The 22,317-nt window shown below is 47.8% G+C and overlaps 1 protein-coding gene across 2 annotated transcripts in view; it reads left to right on the top strand.

Annotated features, from left to right (window-relative positions):
• The window catches only part of TMEM125 (transmembrane protein 125), an 86,321-nt gene extending 76,956 nt beyond the window's left edge, over positions 1–9,365 (top strand). For both annotated transcript variants that reach the window (XM_069227788.1, XM_069227789.1), the window contains exon 2: positions 4,710–9,365. In XM_069227788.1, coding sequence (XP_069083889.1) covers positions 5,457–6,119 — 663 coding nt within the window. In that variant the 5' untranslated portion in view covers positions 4,710–5,456 and the 3' untranslated portion in view covers positions 6,120–9,365. The remainder of the gene's footprint in view (positions 1–4,709) is intronic.
• The last annotated feature ends 12,952 nt before the right edge of the window (positions 9,366–22,317 follow it).

Genomic DNA, 22,317 nt, shown 5'->3' on the forward strand with positions numbered 1-22,317 from the left:
GAGGGCTTGACCAGCTGATAAGACATGGGCTGTCCTGGCCAAGATAGCTGGGACCGCTGTCTTCTGAGGCCTCTCAAGAGTACTCAAGAGTTTTTTCGGAAGCCAAAGTAAGAAGTATTATAATGGTTACCTCACAACAGAGCTTGGTACATTGGGGAAAGAAGAGACCGAGAACCTTTCAGCTTCTAACAGGTCAATGAACAGGCGTGTAAGTGGCCATCAGAGTCAGAAGAGACTCCCTGGTTCCTTACCTTTTTTGCAAGGGTAAAATTCAGCCCAAAAATGCCAGGGGCATCAAGGGACAGTGAGAAGGCCCTGAACCTTAATTCCAAAAGTAAGACTGAGTTAGTTGGAAGTAGTAGTTACTCATCCAGGTTCCCACCTCAGACAGCAGCTGGGGCAAATCTCCACCAAGGTGGGGATCTTGAGGACACCTGATCTAAACCTGTGCGTGATCCAACATGCTAAAGGCTGCAGATGAGGGAAGGATCACTAACAGTCAAGCAATCAATCAATCAGGATTTGTAAAGCGCTGCTAATCACCCCACAGGGAATCCAGGCGCTTGCAGGTCCCAGAGGCTCATTTGAACAGCCAGGTCTTGAGGGCGCTTCGGTATTCTGTAAGTGAAGTGATGGTCCAGAGTTCCATGGACAGGCTGCACAAAAAACAGGTGGGGGAGCAAGGAGAAAGCAGTGACAGCGAGGGAGAAGCAAGGAGAAGGCACTCACAAATGGAGGGAAAAGCAGGGACAAGACAGGAGCAAGAGTGAGGCAACAACACGGGGAGAGCCACAGCCCTTACTGTAGAGCCGTCTTCACAAGGGCTTTGTTTCCGGGGCCTGCGTCACACCGCGCTGAGTGCTCATTTGCTTACATGAAACATTGTTTTCCTACTAATGCTGGGGAATAAAGAAGTGTTTGTTTGTGTCTCACAGCTCCTGGTGTTCCCCTGGCACAAAAGTGATGTGATGTGGGGCATTGTCCATTGTCAGGACTGCGCCATCCTGCCTGTTCCTGGTACTCTGCCCCCACCACCCCAGATGTTCTGAGCACCCTCAGCCCCCCCCAACCCCACACCTGTGTGCGGATCCGCGTACAAAGTCCCCTGCAGACACGCACCTGAACCCCAGTTGCTTTCTACCCCTGACGTAGATCACCCTTCGGTTACTAGTTCGGTTACCCCCAGCAAGACTATCACTGATACCTCCCGCCACCCTGCCCCCTCATCCACCAAGCACCAACACCATCTCCACAGGGAGGTCTTAGCTATGTAGGACCTCTGTTTGACTCTCTTGGAGGAAGTCTGCCCGTTGCTTCAATCTTCAAGCCTCTGAGAAACCCTCTGCTCTTTATCTTAAATGTTTTCTCAGAATTATTTCTTGGCAACCCTCAGATGCCATGTGAAGATCAGGAGCTCTGTCTGCTTGTTGTTGTACCAGTATTCCTGTCGGCGATCAGAGTCTCTGGGAATTTCTTCAGTCTACCATTATTGATGATCGTGTAGGCTTTTTGACATTCTTGCGTGTGGCAGTCTCCAGGCCGGTCACTGAGAACCTTAGAGTGAGCTGGTTTGTGGGGGCCGCCCTGGAGGACCTCATGTTGATGGATCACGTGACACCACACTGATTCTGAGAAATTCTTCACTCAAGACCTTGCTGTTCAATTGTGGGACCCTTCGAGGCAGCCATCCATTGCTGATGCAACTGGACAGCAAAGGAGGGTGGTGGAAAGGACTGACAGAAGGGTACCCCCCTGACATAGCATAGATTCGGGTACGTAAGTCAAAAGGAGTAATGCTATGTCACGCAAAGCTAAGCGGCCCAGAGTGACAAAAGGAAGGGGTTTGACTCTGTTACTGAGTCCAGAGTGTTGGAGGAAGTGATCTTTTTTTAAGTAACAGCTATTTATGTTCAATTAAAATCATCCCGGGTTACTTAAATTACTAGTATTGTTGTGTTATAATAGTCATCACATCAGACAAGACTACATTAGCGGCCAACCTCTGCACGATTAGCACCAGTGATCCCCTCCATACATTAGGCAGGGTTGCCAGCAGTAACGCAAAAAGGGTTTGTCAATTTGGAATGCCTTTACATGCGTGGTACCTAGCAGTCCCTGGCACCAAGCTAATTATATTAGTAATATACGTCCCAACTGATTCATCACTTAAACATCAGCTTTGAATATATTTAGGAAATTAAACCATTTTTTCCTCCAAACATCAGCTTAGGAGTTCCAAAGGTGCACACATTTTCATTTCAAGTACGCACTTTCCAATTTTGATATACATACATTAGTTCAGACAAGCAAAGGCTTTTAATTTAGTAGGCTGGACTGCACACAGGAGAGCTAATTACAGGTAGCTGGAGAGCTACTAGTAGCTCAAGAGCAAATCGTTGGAGAAGCTTGCGTTAGATGACCTAAGAAGCTTCTGAAAAGCAGCAGATACTGGGACCTTCAAGCCTAGTTCTGTCTCCACGGATTTAGCTGAAGCCTCTCCTTCCGGGACTACCTGAAACTCTACAACACAGCAGAGGGCACCTGAGTGGTGAGGATGATAGTACCATTGAGGTGGTGTGATGGCCGATCACCTGAAAATGACTACTCAAGAGGCAGCTCACTCCTTCAGTAGCGCTTGGGTTTGTATTTTGAGTGAGGCCCAGGATGTAGCCCCGGCTCCTGCCAGGACGTCTGTCCTAAAAAAGCGCAATATTCTTCTTGGGGCCGGATCAAGTTTGATTTGCAAATTACTGGTTCCTGTCTGAAGTGGCATGGTGCGCAAAAACAGATGGATTGAGATGGAGCCTGAGTAATTACGGGTGGCTGAGATGAATTCAAGCATTCCACCCAACACCTTTTTTTTATTTCTTAGTCAAAAGGACACAGTGCAGTGCAACAAGAGTGTTGGAAGGACTTTAAATGGGGGTCAGGATCTGACCAAGGTTGAAGAAGTGCTTATCTGGCTCATGAGAGGGGGTGCAGGCTGCAGAAAAAGAGGTGGTTGGTGTGCGGTGATTGTGGATGGTGACGGATGAATGGAGCCTTCTTTACACACAGGCCTGTTTCTAAAGGGAGGTATCGCTGAATCAGGAATGTCTGGAGCTAGTGTAGGGTCTCTAATGAGAATCGTGACACGGCTGCGCCAGGCCATCGCTGAGAGTGTGGGATGGGATAAAGAGATTGACGCTGGAAGCCGCCATCTTTGTAGGTCTAGTAGAGCTGTTGATTGACAGCTGACCCTGGGACGGGTCCCGATGATGCTAAGGTGGAGCTGAAGGGGGGGCTCCTAAGTCTTTCGCGGCATGGCTGCAGCTGATTGAATCGTAGCCTTCCAGCCTAAAAGCTAGGATGGGACTACTGGGGGAGGCAGGGAGTAAGGCGCAAAGCTGCAGAGAACTCGCTTATTGCTGGCGCTGAGAGTCATCAGCTAATGTTAGCAAATTTATCATCAAGTTATTAAAATATGATCCACGTGCATGCACTGTCTTTGTCAGATTTCATGAACAACTTTATAATAAATATTCCCATATGGAATGGTCTCACTCCTTTGAAAGTCCTATATCCCACTTACAAAATTCTCATTCTTTATACTCACCATAGAGGATGTCTTCATATCGCATATAAGATGCTCTTGTCCTTTAGTATTCCCCATATCCACTGCAGGGCGGCCCTCATACCCCATATCAGATGGCTCACTCATATCGATGTAGGATGTTTGCAGTCCTCGTATCCCTTGGAGGATGATCTCATTCCTTTCTACTCATCATAAAGGTGGCCTTCATATCCCCTGAAAGATACTCCTGGCCCTCTGTATTCCCCACATACCCCACCAGCGGGTCTTCATAGCATATTTAGGATGGATCATTCCTCATTTCCCATATAGGTTGGTCTTATTCCTCATATTCCATATAGAATGGTCTCACTCCTTTAAACACACCATAGCCTGCATTCAAAGGTCTCTTTATTTTATTCTACCATCAAGGTGGTCTTCATATCTTATATAAGATACTGGTTGTACTTTATGTTCCCCATATACCCTGCAGAGCGGTTCTCATATCCCATATAGCCCGGCTCATGCCTCATTTCCAATATAGGATGGTCTCTCTCCTCATAGTCCATATAGGATGATAGTTTCATTCCTCATATCCCATATTGGATGGTCTTGCTCCTCATAGTTCATATAGGATAGTCTCACTCCTCATATCCCATAGAAGATGGTCTCACTCCTCATAGCCTACATAGGATGGTCCCACTCCTCATATCCCATATGGGATGGTCCCGCTCCTCATATCCCATATAGGATGGTCTCATTCCTCATAGTTCATATAGGGTAGTCTCACGCTTCATATCCCATAATGGATGGTCTCACACTTCATAGCCTATATAGGAAGCTCCTTTAAATTTACCACAAAGGTGGTCCTCATATCTCATACAGGATGCCTATTCCCCTTGAATTCCCCATATTCTATGCTGGGAACATAGGGGAATACACAAAGGATGGCTTCAGACCCTTTTTCCAGTAACCTGCATATGGTGGCCTCAGCATCAACAATACCTGAGTTCAGTGTACAAAATACACCTCTATATGTATATACAGTATATATACATATATATGGTATTTATGTAGCTCAAACTTAGTTGAAAGCCTACAGAGTGCTGTACGTGCCCAGGACCTCTGCTTTCATTTAATGCTGTCTTCTTTTCCGCAGTTTCAGGTGACATGGAAGAGAAGTGGTCAAGGATGCCTCGGGATCCAGTGGTGTCTCCATCCTCCTAGAACATCCATGACGTCCGTCATCTGAGAGGTCTACGGTGTCTGGGACATGAAGACCATGGCCACAATATCCTGATCACACGACGCTGGGTCTCCGCAGGGTCTGCAACCATTGGGATGCATCCCTAAGTCTCTGCAAGTCACAGGGTCTGCAACCACTGGGACGCATTGCTAGGTTTCTACAGGAGTTACTGGGTCTGCAACCACTTGGACATGCCACTAAGTCTCTGCAAGAGTCACTGGGCATGCAACTGCTGGGAAGCGTTGCTAGGTCTTTACAGGTATCGCAAGATCTGAAACCATTGATGCATCACTAAGTCTCTGCTGGAGTCACAAGGGCTGCAAACACTTGAACACGTCACTAGGTCTCTGCAAAAAACACAGGGCCTGCAACCACTGGGCTGCATCGCTAAGTCTCTGCGGGAGTCACCGGGGCTACAACCGCTTGGACATGTCCCTAGGTCTCTGCAAGAGTCAAAGGGTCTGCAATCACTGGGCAGCATTGTAGTTCTCTACAGGAGTCACTCGGTCTGCAAGCACTACAACAGACATGGAAACCCTACCCTGCACCACGACTACAACAGTGATGTCCCTGAGTGATGGGGGGTGCTGCCATCCAGAGGTCCTCCTTCCGTGACGTGGACACTCTATCTTGCACCCATCTTCTTCAGGTGGACACAGAATGGAAAGGATGGAGGAGGCTTCTCCACCCAGACCCCCCTTCGATCCACGCCGCATGGAGCAGAACATTTTGGACGAGCACATTGAATTGTGGTGGTCTCAGGAGCCCAGGAAGTCTATTCTGTGCTACAGTGTAGCTGTGATCGTCATCCTGCTCTGTGGGGTGGGTGGGATTGTGCTTGTGAACAGCACCAGCAGTCGCTCTAGTGAGTGGCGGTTGGCGGTGGGCAGTACACTCTGCATCCTGGCCCTCCTCATCCTGATGAAGCAACTGCTCAGTTCCGCCGTCCAGGACATGAACTGCATCCGCAGCCGGGATCAGATTGACGCACTCAAGAGTGGCGGCTTCTCTGATTCCATAGTCCTCCTGATCAGCGCCGTCATCATCCTGGTGTGCGGGACTATCCTAGTCGTGTTGGCCAACTCCACCTCCCAGGTCGGCGACAGACGCCCGTTGGACACCAAGTTCAGCGTAGGTGTGACACTGGCCACCATTGGCTCCCTCCTCTTCCTCAGCGTGCTGGTGTACTTGTTGGCTAGTTTCTTCTGTCCCAGTGTTACCAGGGGTATCAACAGGGGCAACATCGGCGTGTTCACCATCTCAGGCAGGCTGGCAGAGAACCGGCAGAGAGAGACCTCGTCCAGCATGGCCAACCTGCTCTGAGGACCCAGCGCCAACAAGAACTTGACCACTCTTGTGACTGGCCAGCCCGATCTGCTCTGGTTGACCTCTGGCCGTGACACCCCTCAGGGCAAACGGGGGAGACAAGAAGACTCCAAAGTGTGAAGAAGGCCCCTGCTGGCCACAGCTCTAGAAGTGAAAGTGCTGGCACTGCCAGTCTGATCAACTGGTGCTCCAAAAGTGTTGTGATTGACATCAGCAGGCTCTTCAGCAAGGGCTGGATGTCGCAGCGCCTGGATACCCTCGCGAGTGACCAGCAGCGCTCCACCGATCCACCTTACATCACATTACAGCGACTGCTCAAACAAAAGGAGGTAAAACTTTGGCTGACAAAATGAGTTATTTCCAGACTTTTCTGGACACAAAAGGTCCCTTCTTCAGGCAAGAGAAAAATGCAACTTTCATATGTGAATACACAAGGTTTTATCTGATAGAGTCCTTCTAGGGTGGGACCTGCAAGGCCATGTGACCCCTTACCCTTAGACGGAAGAGTGTTCTGTTACCATTTCCTTAACGCCACAAAAGGCACTTGTCAGGTTAAGTACTCACACACAATTCTTTATTGTCACAGGATTTGAAATCTGATAGTTACAGCCAGGATGTACCAAAGTTGGCAAAAATGCAGCTTGTTATTGTTCATAAGATATCCTGAGATGAACCCAACTCCCCATTTTACGCAATATGTGCCTAACGGAGTCTTCCACCGGGTGATTCCTAATCAGATTATGCCAGGAGATTGTTGGCTCCTACATGGTGGCACAGAATGTGCTGGCCCAGTCTTATGTTTAGGTGGCCACTTATGTTCAGCACAAAGTTCTAGAGCACTTTCCCTTCTCCGAGATGGTCCTCTGGGCCACCACCAAGGGAGCTTGTCCACTGTACCGTATGAAGTAACAACCAGTGTTTTAGGAGGTAATACACGGCCCCCTGAGGGAAGACCTGCTGTCACTCAGGGAGTAAACTCATCCTACTCAGGGCAGTTTCAAGGAATAGACTGGACATTGGCACGAAGTTCCCCCACAGCAGCATGAGGCTGGGAAAGTTTGTTGACACTGTTTCCCAGTTTGGGATTGTGGTTGTTGTGGAGACCCTTCCAGCAAGGGGGCTAGGTTTCCCACCACACACGATGACGGGGGAAGACTAGTGCCACGGAAGAGGTAGATCACCATGTCCCAACTGAGATCTGGTGGATCACAACCGATCGTGCCATGGACCATGCTTCACCCGGAGCCCCCCCTCTTCCATGTGGGGAATCTCACAGGGTCAATCGTTTACAAGGCGTTAGTTACCTTATAACCAGAGGCCAGTGTCTTCCCACAGAGACCCAGAGACTGGTGCCGTATCACCTGACACCCAGAGGCCAGTGTCTTACCCGTGGAGACTCATAGGCCACTATCTTACCCACAGAGACCTAGAGGCCTGTGCCTTACCACAGAGACCCAGAGGCCTGTGCCTTACCCCCTGAGACCCAGAGGCCAGTGCCTTACCCCCTGAGACCCAGAGGCCAGTGCCTTACCCCCTGAGACCCAGAGGCCAGTGCCTTAACACAGAGACCCACAGACCAGTGCCTTACCCGTGGAGACTCAGAGGCCACTATCTTACCCACAGAGACCTAGAGGCCTGTGCCTTACCACAGAGACCCAGAGACGGGTACGTCACCACTTGATACCAAGAGGCCTGTGTCTTACCACCGGACACCCAGAGGCCAGTGTCTTACCCGTGGAGACCCAGAGGCCTGTGCCTTACCCCCCGACGCCCAGAGGCCATTGTCTTACCAGCGGAGACTCAGAGGCCTGCGCCTTACCCCCTGAGACCCAGAGGCCAGTGCCTTACCCTTGGAGACTCAGAGGCCTGTGTTTTAGCCACAGAGGCCAGTGTCTTATCCACAAAGGCCGGTGTATTACACACAAACAGAGACCAGTGCCTTAACAACAGAGGCTGCGTATTACACACAAAGACACAGAGGTGAGTAGTTTACCCATAAACAGACAAAGGCCAATGCTTTATCCACAGAGACTCAGAGGCCATTTACCAGCAAAGACACAGAGATCATTACATTACCCACAAAGACACAGAGAGCAGTGCCATAACCACGGAGACCCAGAGGCCAGAGCCTTACTCGTGTACACCCAGAGGCCTGTGTTGTACCCACAAAGACACAGAGAGCAGGGCCTTACCCACAGAGGCCGTATATTACACACATAGACACAGGCCAGTGCCTTACCCACAAAGACACAGAGGCCAGTGCCTTAACAACAGAGGCCGTGTATTACACACAAAGACACAGAGGCCAGTGCCTTAACTACAGAGGCCGTGTATTACACACAAACACACAGGGGCCAGGGCATTACCCACAAAGACACAGAGGCGAGCGCCTTAACAACAGAGGCCGTGTATTACACACAAAGACACAGAGGCCAGAGCCTGACCCACAAAGACACAGAGGCCAGTGCCTTAACAACAGAGGCCGTGTATTACACACAAACACACAGGGGCCAGGGCATTACCCTCAAAGACACAGAGGCCAGTGCCTTACCCACAGAGGCCGTATATTACACACATAGACACAGGCCAGTGCCTTACCCACAAAGACACAGAGGCGAGCGCCTTAACACCAGAGGCTGTGTATTACACACAAAGACACAGAGGCCAGAGCCTGACCCACAAAGACACAGAGGCCAGTGCCTTAACAACAGAGGCCGTGTATTACACACAAACACACAGGGGCCAGGGCATTACCCTCAAAGTCACAGAGGCCAGTCCCTTACCCACAGAGTCTCAGAGGCCAGCCTGTTATCCACAGAGGCCAGTGCCCTGCCTAGCACAGACAAAAGTGAGGACGGCGAGAGCAGAGTAGGTTCGAAGAGAGATCCAGGGATCTCGACCGACAGGATCAGCAGGTCTGGACCTCGGATACACAAGTCGCCAACCGGCTGCTGCACTTTCGATGTACTTTTTCAAAGCCATTTTTATCTGTAAATGTTTTATTGTGTTAATGAGAAATATAAATGCACCTCAACCGACACATTTAGGTAAATATTAGTTAGATCTTACTAGAACAAACGCGCTGCTAATGTGAATAAATTAAGAGTAGAAACTGATTCCTAAATAATTTATATCGAGTAACTTGTGGTCTGACTCAACCAGGCCTTCACAGGGCTGGTCATCTAATTTAATTCTCAAGGAAGGTTTTATCATTTTGTACAAATAAATTCAATTTACAGAAAATTCTTCAATGTGTGCACTTTTTGTACTTTTCATTGGGCAGCATGCCTGTTTCCCTTTTCCATTCATATTTTACTTCAACTTGTAGACAGCAAGCAAAGAGTGTGGCCGTTGGTCAGCCCCGTTCAGCCATTGGCTTGTCTGAAGTGTCAATCCGCTCCCTGGCTAGCCATTGGCTGCTTAGGGTCGCAGCACTGCGAGTGATGGTATCTTGCTTCTCCACATGTGAGCACACATCAGGCAGGGGCAATGTTGACAGGTAAAATAGTCCGATGGTTTAGTGAGGTATTCATAAAGATACAACATTGGTTCCCCTGCCTCTGGTGCCGGACAACTCACTCAGCATTCAGGGTGCCTGGAGCCGTGTTTCCAGTATTCCCTACCGTCTTGCTGTGCAGACTGCACGCGCTTGCTGTAAACATAGCTTCGACTGACATGGAAGCAAAACACTGGGGCTCAGTTCCATCAAAACACTGGGGCTCAGTTCAAGCAAAACACTGGGGCATAGTTCAGCTCATAAATAGGATGGCCAGATCATGAGAACCTAAAACCATTCCATTTTGCAAAAATAGAAGGAGGACTAGGTGTGACTCTTCTGTGTTTCCGGGTTGGAGAGAGCAGGCAGAGACTTCACTCTGCCTCGGAGTACACAGGCTGGATGCGCTGGCCAATGAGAACGCTGCTGACATGCTCCCAGCTGCATGACAGCAGCGCTCGGATTGGCCGCAGGGCAGGCTGGGAGCTTGTGCCTGCAGCTGCAGCAGAGGAGCGGCGCAGTGGTGGGAACAAAGGTATCTGTGTTTTTTGTTTAAAAAAATAAATAAATTTGCTCCCCCTCCTGCACGCACCACCCGTCACTTCAAAGCACGGCGAGCCGCTCCTGAGAAGGACTACAATTTTACATCAACGCAGGTGCGCAAAATGATGGCTCTTATCGACATAGAAATACAGAAGAGGCACTATGAAAATAAATAAAACGTAATTTTTAAAACCAGCATCATCCCCCTTAGTTAAATTGCTTACTTATAACAGCTGCTAAGGAGCACAGCTTTAGAACATCTAAAAAAGTACCTTTCACTGTCTTCAGTCGGCCCCCTCTAAAAACAGCTGGCATAAAACCGGGACTTCCGTGGCAAATCCAGGACACATGGTCACCCTATCGCTAAACAAGCACTGGCAAACCCAAGCGGCCTGGTGTTGGCCACCAGCCTTTTGGCTTTGTCACTCCTTCTTTTGTTTTGTCAAGGTTTTTGAAAACTCTATTGTTGTGGAAGTTTCTGGGTCCTTGACAATCAGGAAAAAAGCATTGGCTAAAAGCAAAAACATGTTTTTGGTAACAAAAGGCACGCAGTGTAATAATAGTTTGTGGCATTTAAGGGACCTGCTTTTAGTGTGGATGTGCTCATTATGGAAGGTCGGAATGGCGGAGCCCACGGCGAAGCTGGCCAATGGCTGAGGTGGGCTAGCTCACCCTAACATGCAGTATGTTCTGGTGGGAAAAAGAAAAATTTAAATGCCACAATAACAGACCATTGGATGAAGCGGGCTGGCCGAAAGTCTCTCTAAGTAAAATCGAGTAAGTATACTCTACATGTAATCTTAGAAAAACGAATGTCTTTTCTAACGCTGGACCTAAAATACATGTTTTCAATTATTTTACAGTAAAGATTACAGTTGGTAAAAACGTGAGAGCACGAGCAAAGGATGAAGGGTGGAGGCCAGCCACTGCAACATGAAATGCGAACAAATTAATGCGAGACACATGGAAGGGGGCCAGCAGGAGCAAGCAGAGCAGACTATGGCGCATATTTATACTTTTTTTAGCGTCGCATTTGTGCCACTTTTTGACGCAAAAACCGCGCAAACTTCCAAAATACAATTATATTTTGTAAGTTTGCGCTGTTTTTGCCTCAGAAAGTGGCGCAAATGCGGCGCTAAAAAACTATAAATATGGGCCTATATTTGTAAACTGGTAGGGTGACCCAGTTTTTGAAAATCAAAAACTGGGACATTACACAAACATAGAAGTGGGACTAAAATTTCACACTGAACGAGACACACAATGACATAAAGGACAGCGCTTATCAACATGGCAACCATAGACATTCATGCACCAAGGAGAATTAAATGCAAAGTTTACCCACATTCTTATGTGTTCATAAAATTGTTTATGGTAAGGACTGCTTACTAATCCCTTAATACAACACATGAAAACATGGCTTACCTCTGTTTCAGTCACCTTCCTCTATAAATAGGCACATACAATACATTTACTGAAGTTTGTTTGGTGAGTGAGTTGTCTTGACAAATTCTGAACACCGGGACACCTTAGAGGTAGTTCCTCATACATTTTAACACAAGCACTCAAGTGGAGGCTGAATGCACCCAAACAGCCAGGTGCTTCAGGTGACAGATGAATACTGCACTAGGCTGAGCCAAGACGTGATTGACATAACCTCAAACCAATGGCTGAATGATGCTGGTCGAAGAAAGTCAATGGCTGAAAGGGGCAATCCCAAAGCCCTGGGTATGTATGTTGTTAAACTTAGGTCTGCCTAGTAGCTGTGCTGTCATAACCAAGACTGAAGTATCTCATGGAGTAATTCTGCATAGAGGGATAATGGTTTCCCCATCCTCCCTCAGTTGTGTTGGGCAATGACAAGTGCCCAAGTTTGGGTATCATGTGCTGGAATTACAGCAGTCTTTACTCTAAAATGTGTGCTCTTCATTACAAACACACTTCATAACAAAACAACAGCAACTGTTTTATTACAGTGCCTAGTAAAACAGAACCGAAAGTGCAACACATGACCTGGACCTATTTGCCAGCTATGCTGTATTTTGGGACTTTGTAGGTTGTAAGTGGATGTGTTGTTGTTTTTAGACAAACACACAAAGTACAACTGCATCGTATGTTATCTCATTCACTTGCGTCCTCTTGAAAGCTTAGAAAGGTACACGTGGACCGGTGTGCTTCCTTTATGGTCTGGTTAATGATACCTGAAGTGCTTGAGGTGTGCTCGAGGTGTGCTTGCGGTGTGCTTGAGGTTTGCTTGCGGTGTGCTTGCGGTGTGCTTGTGGTGTCTTTGCGGTGTGATTGCGGTGTGCTTGAGGTCTGCTTGAGGTGTGTTTTCGGTGTGCTTGCGTTGTGCTTGAGGTGTGCTTGAGGTGTGCTTGCAGTGTGCTTGAGGTGTGCTTGAGGTGTGCTTGTGGTGTGCTTGAGGTGTGCTTGCGGTGTGCTTGAGGTGTGCTTGAGGTGTGTTTGCGGTGTGATTGCGATGTGCTTGAGGTGGGCTTGCAGTGTGCTTGAGGTGTGCTTGCAGTGTGCTTGAGGTGTGCTTGCAGTGTGCTGGAGGTGTGCTTGCAGTGTGCTTGAGGTGTGCTTGCAGTGTGCTTGAGGTTTGCTTGTGGTGTGCTTGCGGTGTGCTTGAGGTTTGCTTGTGGTGTGCTTGAGGTGTGCTTGTGGTGTGCTTGAGGTGTGCTTGCAGTGTGCTTGAGGTGTGCTTGCGGTGTGCTTGAGGTTTGCTTGTGGTGTGCTTGAGGTTTGCTTGTGGTGTGATTGCGATGTGCTTGAGGTGTGCCTGCGGTGTGCTTGTGGTGTCTTTGCAGTGTGATTGCGGTGTGCTTGAGGTGTGCTTGAGGTGTGCTTGTGGTGTGCTTGTGGTGTGCTTGAGGTGTGCTTGAGGTGTGCTTGCGGTGTGCTTGCGGTATGATTGCGATGTGCTTGAGGTGTGCTTGCAGTGTGCTGGAGGTGTGCTTGCAGTGTGCTTGAGGTGTGCTTGCAGTGTGCTTGAGGTGTGCTTGCAGTGTGCTTGAGGTTTGCTTGTGGTGTGCTTGCGGTGTGCTTGAGGTTTGCTTGTGGTGTGCTTGAGGTGTGCTTGAGGTATGCTTGAGGTGTGCTTGAGGTGTGCTTGCGGTGGGCTTGAGGTGTGCTTGCGGTGGGCTTGCGGTGTGCTTGAGGTTTGCTTGTGGTGTGCTTGCGGTGTGCATGAGGTGTGCTTGCGGTGTGCTTGAGGTGTGCTTGCAGTAGGCTTGAGGTTTGCTTGCGGTGTGCTTGTGGTGTGCTTGCGGTGTGCTTGTGGTGTGCTATTTTTTCTGGCCAGTAACCCCACACCTAAAGCAAAATATTTAACGTTTTTCTCCTGAGAATTGGAAATAACATCAAGATCCAGAATTACTGGATCCAGAACCGCAGGTGAGTCCCCATTCCAGGGACAAGTGCACCACCTGCTATTTGGGCAAGTGTTTGTAGGGTAGGAAGGGCACCACGGGGCAGGGAAGGCTGGTGCCAGGCGGCTGGGAGACTTCTATGCATAGGTGTTGATTCACAAAAATGCCAGTGGTATTGGAAGTGACATCACATACCCTTTAACCTTAATGACATCACAGCAAGTCACGTCAGAAGCTCCCTGACAATAATAATAATTGACATCCCTGGAGCTCCATTATAACTGCATAATTAGTATAACAACACACACTCACAAAGGTCTATTTTAGGCAACACCTGTATTTTCTGCTGACTTGATCTCTGAAAGTTCTGGGATGGAACACTTGCTCTGAATGTAGTGATGGGATGAAGTGAGAAAGCCAGGCCACCCCCTCCCCCCGAATTTGTTTTAAAAGAATGTGGCCAAATAGTGCATTTTGCCCAATGGCACCTCTAGTATGCCGTTATTACCTGTAATTTTCCATAGGTGCTCATTATGTCAAGAATTACCATCTGGTGTGCCAGTATTTTGACATAGGTGTATATCACATTGGGAAATGCCACAAGAATGCCAGCACCGGTGTTTTATCATAGCTGTCTCTATAAGACAAGAATGTCCTTCTGTAGGCCACGGACAGTGACAGACTTGCAAGAATAACAGGATATAGTCACTCACACTCACTTACATTCACTTCTTCATACTCATTCATTCACTCTGACTCACACTCTAACACTCCTTTACACTGATTCATATTCATTCTCTTTCTTTCGTAGTCACTCATTTTCACTCGTTATGACTCACTGAGACTTACTGACAATCTCACTCACTGCCACTGAATCGCTCACACACTCACATACATTCACACTTGCTCACATAAACACACTCATTCACAAGCAAGCACACAACATACATTTAAAAGTATTTTTTACTTACTTTAGCTCCCACCAAAGGCCGCATTCCAGCTAATTGCACTCCATTTTTTATTGCACTAATAGTGAATAGTGGAATATTATTCACCACCAGCATAACGAAAAATGGACAGAAAATAAAGAGTGTGGGATCACCCCTGTGTCCTTGGCACAGTTCTAACACCTCTGAGGCCAGGGGTTGTAAAGGCAGTGCCGAGGGTAGCAAGGAGCAATCCAGGTGTCACAGATACAACACCTGGCGACCCCTAAATGGCGTCCATGATGTAACGTGGTGCTGAATGGGGGTCAGGCTGCACCAGCAGGCCGATTGGTATGTGATTTACCTGCCTGATTTTCCATCCTGTAAAATTCAGGTGTGGTGTCCCACACTTGGGCAATCAACTGTGGGGGCAACAGGCCAGTTGTAATCAAGCAGCGTGGTCTCATACCCGAGGGCAGTGATCCACCGTGTCATACTCTGCCTCTAAGGCCCAGATTTATAGGGATTTGGCACAGGCAGCATAGCAAGACATCTTGTTGTGATGCCCTGCATCAAAGAAAAAAGGCAGGAATCCACCGCATTTATGGCATACAGCCCTTTCTGGTCCTTTCCCCCTGCATTGGTGCCCTTTTGGCTGCCTAGGACCAATGCAGGCATTCTTGCACCATGGTGCAAGGGGGGTCTGTGTTGCACGCATGATTGTTATGTGCAGGAAGGCCCACCTTCCTGCACAAAAGCAATCCCGGGAGGTGTTTTCCTCTTTCTATTTGTGCTGCAGAATACAGCACACTTAGAAAGAGGAAAGAACTAGGAGAAATACAGATATTTCTCTTTGTTACGCCTCCCATGGGGAGGCGTAGGTTTTGACGCATCCCCAGGTTTACAAGCTCTTGTGAATCTGGGGATGCATCAAAATCCATGGGTGTTGCATTCAAAGACACGCCGCAATGCCCATAGAACACCTCCCTCACACAGAGTTAGGCAACAAAACAATTGCCTTGCCGTACTCCATATTTATGAGGCCATACAAAGCCACGCAAAGTAGCTTTGCGGGGCCTATACATATGGTTGAAATATTTGCGCTGCCGCTGCATCGCTAGAAGTGACACAACGGTGATGCAAGGGGCTCATAAACATGTCCCCAAGAGTGTCCGGGACCAGCTGCTTCCTCCTCCTTCACACAGCAGTGACAGTCATTTCAGGGGAGACGAGCACTCTGAGTCTATATTGCACACTCAAAGGAGCCTCCCCCTATTACCTGTCACCTCCGGATCTTCCTAAAATACGGAAAAACATTAAAAATGGCAAAATATGTGAACACTACTAATCTTTTTCTGAAGATTGCTGTTCAGGTCTGGGCTTGAAAGAGCTTTAGCTTTTTTCCAAGAGCTAATATGTGCTAACCTGAGGCAGAGGACCCCGTGCTTAATTTGTAAAAGAATAAGTGCTTGACCCAAAGTTTTTCTCAGAAGCCTGCGCCTGTTGTTATCGAAGGTCAGGGCTGTCGAGCTGCATTTCAGTATAATCTTGATTCCACGTCATGCCTCTTTAATTCACCACAAGGAACTCCCTAACTCTTTATCTCAATCTTGCAGATTTTTGTTCATCCCTGCTTTCTCCATTTGTCACTGGTTTTCTGTCTTTCTTTTCCCTCTTCTTTCCCCCTTGTTTCCTTTTCTTCTTTTGCTCAGGATCAAAGTCTGTTACAGCCGCAGCCTGTCCTTATGGGCTGAGGGGCCACGCCCCCTCACCTTTTGCCCATCGGGAAGAGTGTCTGTGAGGCTGAGCAAAGGTCAGTCCGACAGACACTCTTTATTTTCAGGTCAGGCAGCCAGGAGCTAGATATGTGCTAAATGTGCAGTCTCCTGGCTGCCGGAGCTGAACTTTGCTTGGATGAGGATGTCACTGCTCCTGTGGCCCCCTCAGCTCAGCAAAGGTCCCTGAGGCCCTCCGGTTAGTGACGAGGGGGAGCATCACTCTTTGCCTCAGACCTGGCCGCTTCAGATGTCAGTCCTAAAGTGCCCAAGGCCGAGTGTCAGTCAGTGACACCTCATCAGAGAATGTGATGGGGTGGGGTCAGCAGCTCTTACTGACCCCCCCCCACTCTGTGACAAGTAGGGGCTGCTGCCTACCGTCAGCCAATGTGAGAAGGCAGCAAACCTTGCTCTCCTGGGACCTCCCAGGTAGAGCTGCGGTTAAATATGATTTTTTTTTTATTAATGTTTGGTGCGTGCATGCATGTATGAATATTTGGTAATGAGTGTTGATAATGGATGTGTGTGTGGGCGCATATCTGAATACATGGGTGTGAATGAGTGTGTAAGTGAGTGTATGTCCTGTCCACCCGTCCAAATTTATTGTCCATCACTGGTCTGTTGGTCTCTGGTTGTGTGGTACTGTTTATTGGATACTAAGTGTTAAATAGTATGTGTTAGTCCTAGGGTGTATGCTAGTATTTGTTGGTCCTTAGATATCTGCTGCTTTCTATTGGACTCTGGGTGCCCCTTAATGTTTGTTGGTCTCTCTTTGTCTGATAGTATTTGTAGATCTTTGGTTGTTTTGTGCTGTTTGTTGTTTTCTGGGTGCCTGAAAAAGTTGATCACTGGGTGCCTGATGTAGCCAGTCTGCAGTTCACTGTGCAGGCAGCACCCAGTCTCCAATTTCAGAGGGGGCAGAGATCCCACGGCCACAGGGTGCAGTGAATGACTCCACCCACCCGCAGGGGGATGTCGGGAGGGTCTAAGTGACCCTCTATCCCTCTCCGGAGGGGCCCCTGCAGGGGGCACAGTGAATTGTGAGCCACCTGTTTGTGGGCCGCAGGCAGTGAGCCTCCTGACGGTCTCTTTTTCTTCTGCGCTCATAACCATAATACTGCGCAGGCGCAGACAGTAAGGTCCAGATGTACAAAGTATTTTTCTGGTTGCAAACGGCCCGATTCGTGCAACTGCAAAAATGCTTTTTCAAATGTACAAAATGTGATTCGGTAACTTGTTACTGAATCAAATTTTGCATTTGAGATTTGGTATTTGGAAGGGTCCTGTTTAGGCCGTCCCTTCTAAATACCAAATTGGTAGGGTATGTGTTACTGTTTTGCAACTGAAGTCTGGTCACAAAACAGTCATACTTTACCACCAGTTTAAAACTGGTGCTAACCTATTCTTAAAGGTGAAGGAGAATGTAAATAATAATATTTTTAAGAGCAGGCAGTGGTCCCGCAGACCACTGCCTACTCTTAATAAAGAAACGTCAAGGTTTCATTTTTTTTTCTTTTTAAAAACATTTCCTTTAGGGAAAACAAGCACATTTTCAAAACAAAAAAAGATTTCTCATTACAAAGCAATACCAGACATGGTGGTCTGCTGACCTACGCAGGCCACCATCCCTATGATGGCTGTGATTCCTAATGGGTCGCAAACTGCAACCAGCCTCATTAATATTAATGAGGTCGGTCGATTTGCGACCCACAAGGAATCCCTAAACGAGTTTCATACACTCACAAAACTGATTTCCCAATTGTGATTCAGAGAGAATCTCAATTAGGAAATCATTATTCCTAATGTATGTACATTGGCCCATAGTGTATCCCTCATTAGCATGGGGCCACATACTGATGCTAATAAGGGAATGCCCCCTTAACACAGCAGGGTCACTGTATGAGCAACAACACCATCTTATTACAGAAGCGGCTGCAAGGCATCTGCAGCCCCTCGTGTAAAACTACAGTGCTTGGGGAGCACAAACAATTAGTGCAAGGTCTTGCACCAGGGATGCATCGTGCAATTGGTGGTTCCATTGCGGAATTGCAAGGAGATGCATTGCTCTGCATCAGTTCTCCCCAAGAGACCACAGCTGGGCAGGCAGAGCACCATCAGGACCACTTCCAAGGGTCCAGGATGGAGGTGGCTCCATTTGGGGGCAAGACTCACAGAAAGCAGCATCCTGGTGTTGGGTTCAAGGTGGTTGGAGCCTCTTCTGCCCCTGAGGCTCTGATCATGAGGCGCGCCAGCTAGACCTTGGAGTCACCCTGGTGGTCCTGGGTTCAAGATGCAGGTTCGGTCCTTCTCACTCAGGCAGCAGGGCAGCACAACAGCCCTTCTTCTGAGTCTGCCACAGGTCCAGATGGGTCCAGCGTTAGGTCTGAGGGTCCAATATTTATACTTTGTGTCAGCTTTGAAGTAGGAGACGTTTCTAGAGGTTTCCACCCACAGACGTGGTTGGGAGTTCCTGCCTCTCTGCCCTTGCCGCAGCTTGTCTGTGGGCACAATAGACCGGTGTGAAACTCTTTTGAGTGTGTTGAGGAAGAGTCTTTGTGGTGTGCAAGTGTGGTAGGGGAGAGCTCCTTCCCCTATCAGGTCAGAGATGGCCCACGTTGCCAACACCAATCCCCCCATTTGGCTCACTTTTCGGGCGTTACACACAACTGCCAGCTAGATCCAGTCATGTGACCCAGGATGCAGGCACCAAATGGTTAGGACAAAAGAATGCTACCTTTTTAAAAGTGGAATTTTTAGAATTGTGACTTAAAATATGACTTTATCATTAAAAAGAGCTTTAAATTACAATTCTTTAGAGACAAACTCTATCTCACCTGCTACCAGATGAAAGTTATTGCTTATTAAATGTAATAAGGTAACCCAATGTTATCCTGTGGGAGAGTTAGGTTTCACAGTAGTGAAAAATTCACAGTAGTGAAAAATGAACTTAGATGTTTTTCATTACCAGGATATATAAAACCTAAAAGTACATTTCCATGCTTTTAAATACACTGCACTCAGCCCCATTGGCTGTTTAGCGCCTACCCTGGCGTGACTTACATGTATTAAAAAAGAGAAGTGTAGGTCTGGCAAAATGTTTATTTTCCCAGGTTGAAATGACAGTTAACACTGCACACACAGGGCTGCAGTGGAAGGCCTGAGACATGTTCTAAAGGGATGCTTAGTGGGTGGCACAAGCAGTACTGCAGACCCACTACTCACATTTAATTTACAGGCCATGGGTACACATAGAACCACTTGACCTGGGTCTTACAAATAAATTAAATGGGCCACTTGGATGCAATTCAATTTCATTGTGTTTTAAAAGAGAGGGTGCAAGCACCTTTGCACTGGTTAGCATTCCTAAGGCCAACAAAATGAGATTATCGAAAAATAGGAACAAAAACGTTTGGAGGAAGCCCACCCTAAGACTATCAGGTCTCACATGTTTCCCCCAGCTGAAAGTTGGGAGAACTACCCAAACTCCTGGGAGTTCTCATCTCTAAGGCAGAAGAACCTGGAGAAACCATCACCACTGGTGTGGTCTAGCCCAAGGCTGTGTTCCACCATAAAGTCCGCTACGTGTAGGGAGATGGACCACCTCAACAGTTTGGAAGTTTCACCCTTCATTTGTATGAGTCATCTAAGGGACCTGTGGTCTGTCTGAACCTGGAAGTGAGTCCCAAACAGGTATGGTCTCAGCTTCTTCAGTGCTCAGACCACAGCAAAGATCTCCCATTCAAAAGCAGTCCACCTCTGTTTCCAAGGAAGTAAACTCCTAATGAAGGGTACCCGTTGGTGTAGGCTCTCCTCATTTAACTGTGCTAAGACAGCCCCTATGCCATAGTCTTAAGCATCTGTCTGCACAAAAACCTCCTTACAGAAGTCACGAGACTTGAATACAGGTGTTGTGCACATGGTCTCCTCAAGGGTGTCTACTTAGAGGCAATGTGTAGAGTATTTGTGCAACACTTTCAACAGGAAAACATCACATAAAAAGAGACCCCACCGGGTAAGAGGAATAGGGCTTACTTTTATGAGTAAAATAAGACCAAACCGACAAAAATCCAATAAGTAGAAGTTGAAAGATGATTTTTTGAACAATAAAATGCAGTACGGTGCATAAAAGCATTAAGCGCCATCCAGGGCTATCTGGTCACGCTAGCCTGGGTGAAATCCAAACGTTCAGGCCGACCATGATGGAGCATGGGTCAGATACAGTCCCAGACAAGTCCCGCTGAAGTTTTACCTTCTCAAAGTTGATAATGATGAATGCAACTTCTATTGTAGGTAGCTACTCCGCAGAGTATCCCTGGCACATTGCACAAGTCAGAAAAATGTGAGTTCCATCCTTTAATCCTCATTAAAAAGCCAGGTATTCAGCCTTTTTTAAAACACTGCTGTATCACTAACACCACGAAGTTCCAGAGGGAGCTTGATCCAGGCTGTGGCACCCAAATAAGCAAGAGATCTGCCTCCTTCTGGTATTCCAAATTCTGGGTGTCACTGCCAATAGTTTATTGGCAGACCTCAGGTTTGTTTTTGGAGCATGAAATCTAAACCTTACTCTAAGATATTCTGCCCCTGAGAAATTTAATGCTCCATGCACTAACACTAGAACCTTAAACTGGATTCTCTTCCTGGTGGGAGGCCAGCGCAGAGCATGCAGATGAGGGGATACATGCACTCTCACAGACTGTTTCAGGAGATGGGCTGGATCGTCTTGGACCATCTGCAGTTTCCCCAGCAGGTGCTCTGGCAGGCCCAGTTAGAGAGTATTACCATAATCCAGTCTTGAGGTGACCAGGGCCTGGATGACTGATTTTTTGGCAGTGGCAGAAAAAGGCAGAAAATTAAAAACTTTTTCAATAGGCACAATACGAAACGCAGGAGCCCAACACTGACTTAATTTGTGGCTTGAATGACAGGCAGTCATCCAATGTAACCCCTAAGTCCTTAGCAGTGCTTTCCTGCGGGCCGGGAGGAGGGCGATTTTTGGGCCAGAACTTCTGCTAACTATCTGAAGAGATATTTCCAAAGAAAAGAGGTCCAGAACAACCCACTGCATCAAAGGAACACAATACACGTGAAGGATTGTTCGAGGAAAAGACCAACTCACTGAATTCAAGGTGCACAATACACATGCAGGACTGTATGAGGGACGGAAGGACTCACTATGTCAAAAGTGCACAAGAGGGTTCAATGCATCAAAGCTGCACAATACACATGAGGGATTGCTTGAGGTGCAGAGGAGCTCACTGCATCAAAAGTGCACAAGAGGGGTTCACTGCATCAAAGGTGCAAAATACACATGGAGGATTGTCCGAGGTGCAGAGAATCTCACTGCATCAAAAGTGCACGAGGGGTTCACTGCATCAAAGGTGCAAAATACACACGAAGGATTGTTCAAGGTACAGAACAACTCACTGCATCAAAGGTGCAAAATACACATGGAGGATTGTCGAGGTGCAGAAGGCCTCACTGAATCTAAGGTGCACAATACATGCTTATCCTGTGGGCAGAAGGGCTCACGGCATCTAACGAATTAACGAAGAAAGGACTCAGTCCATCAAAGGTGCGGAAGAAGACCTCACTGCATCAAAAGTGCACAATACACGTGAAAGGTTGTCCATTGGGCCAAAGGGCTCAGTCCATGAAAGGTGCACAAGAAGGGCTCACTGTATCAAAGGTGCACAAGTAGGGCTCAGTGCATCAAAGGTGCACAAGTAGGGCTCAGTGCATCAAAGGTGCACAAGAAGGCCTCACTGTATCAAAGGTGCACAAGTAGAGCTCTCTGCATCAAAGGTGCACAAGGGCTCACAGTATCAAAGGTGCACAAGAAGGGTTCACTGCATCAAAGGTGCACAAGAAGGGCTCACTGCATCAAAGGTGCACAAGCAGAGCTCTCTCCATCACAGGTGCACAAGTAGGGCTCAGTGCATAAAAGGTGCACAAGAAGGCCTCACTATACCAAAGGTGCACAAGTAGAGCTCTCTGCATCAAAGGTGCACAAGAAGGGCTTACTGCATCAAAGGTGGACAAGAAGGCCTCACTGTATCAAAGGTGCACAAGTAGGGCTCAGTG

The sequence above is a fragment of the Pleurodeles waltl genome, chromosome 4_1 (assembly GCF_031143425.1).
Source record: "Pleurodeles waltl isolate 20211129_DDA chromosome 4_1, aPleWal1.hap1.20221129, whole genome shotgun sequence".
NCBI classification, from domain to species: domain Eukaryota; kingdom Metazoa; phylum Chordata; class Amphibia; order Caudata; family Salamandridae; genus Pleurodeles; species Pleurodeles waltl.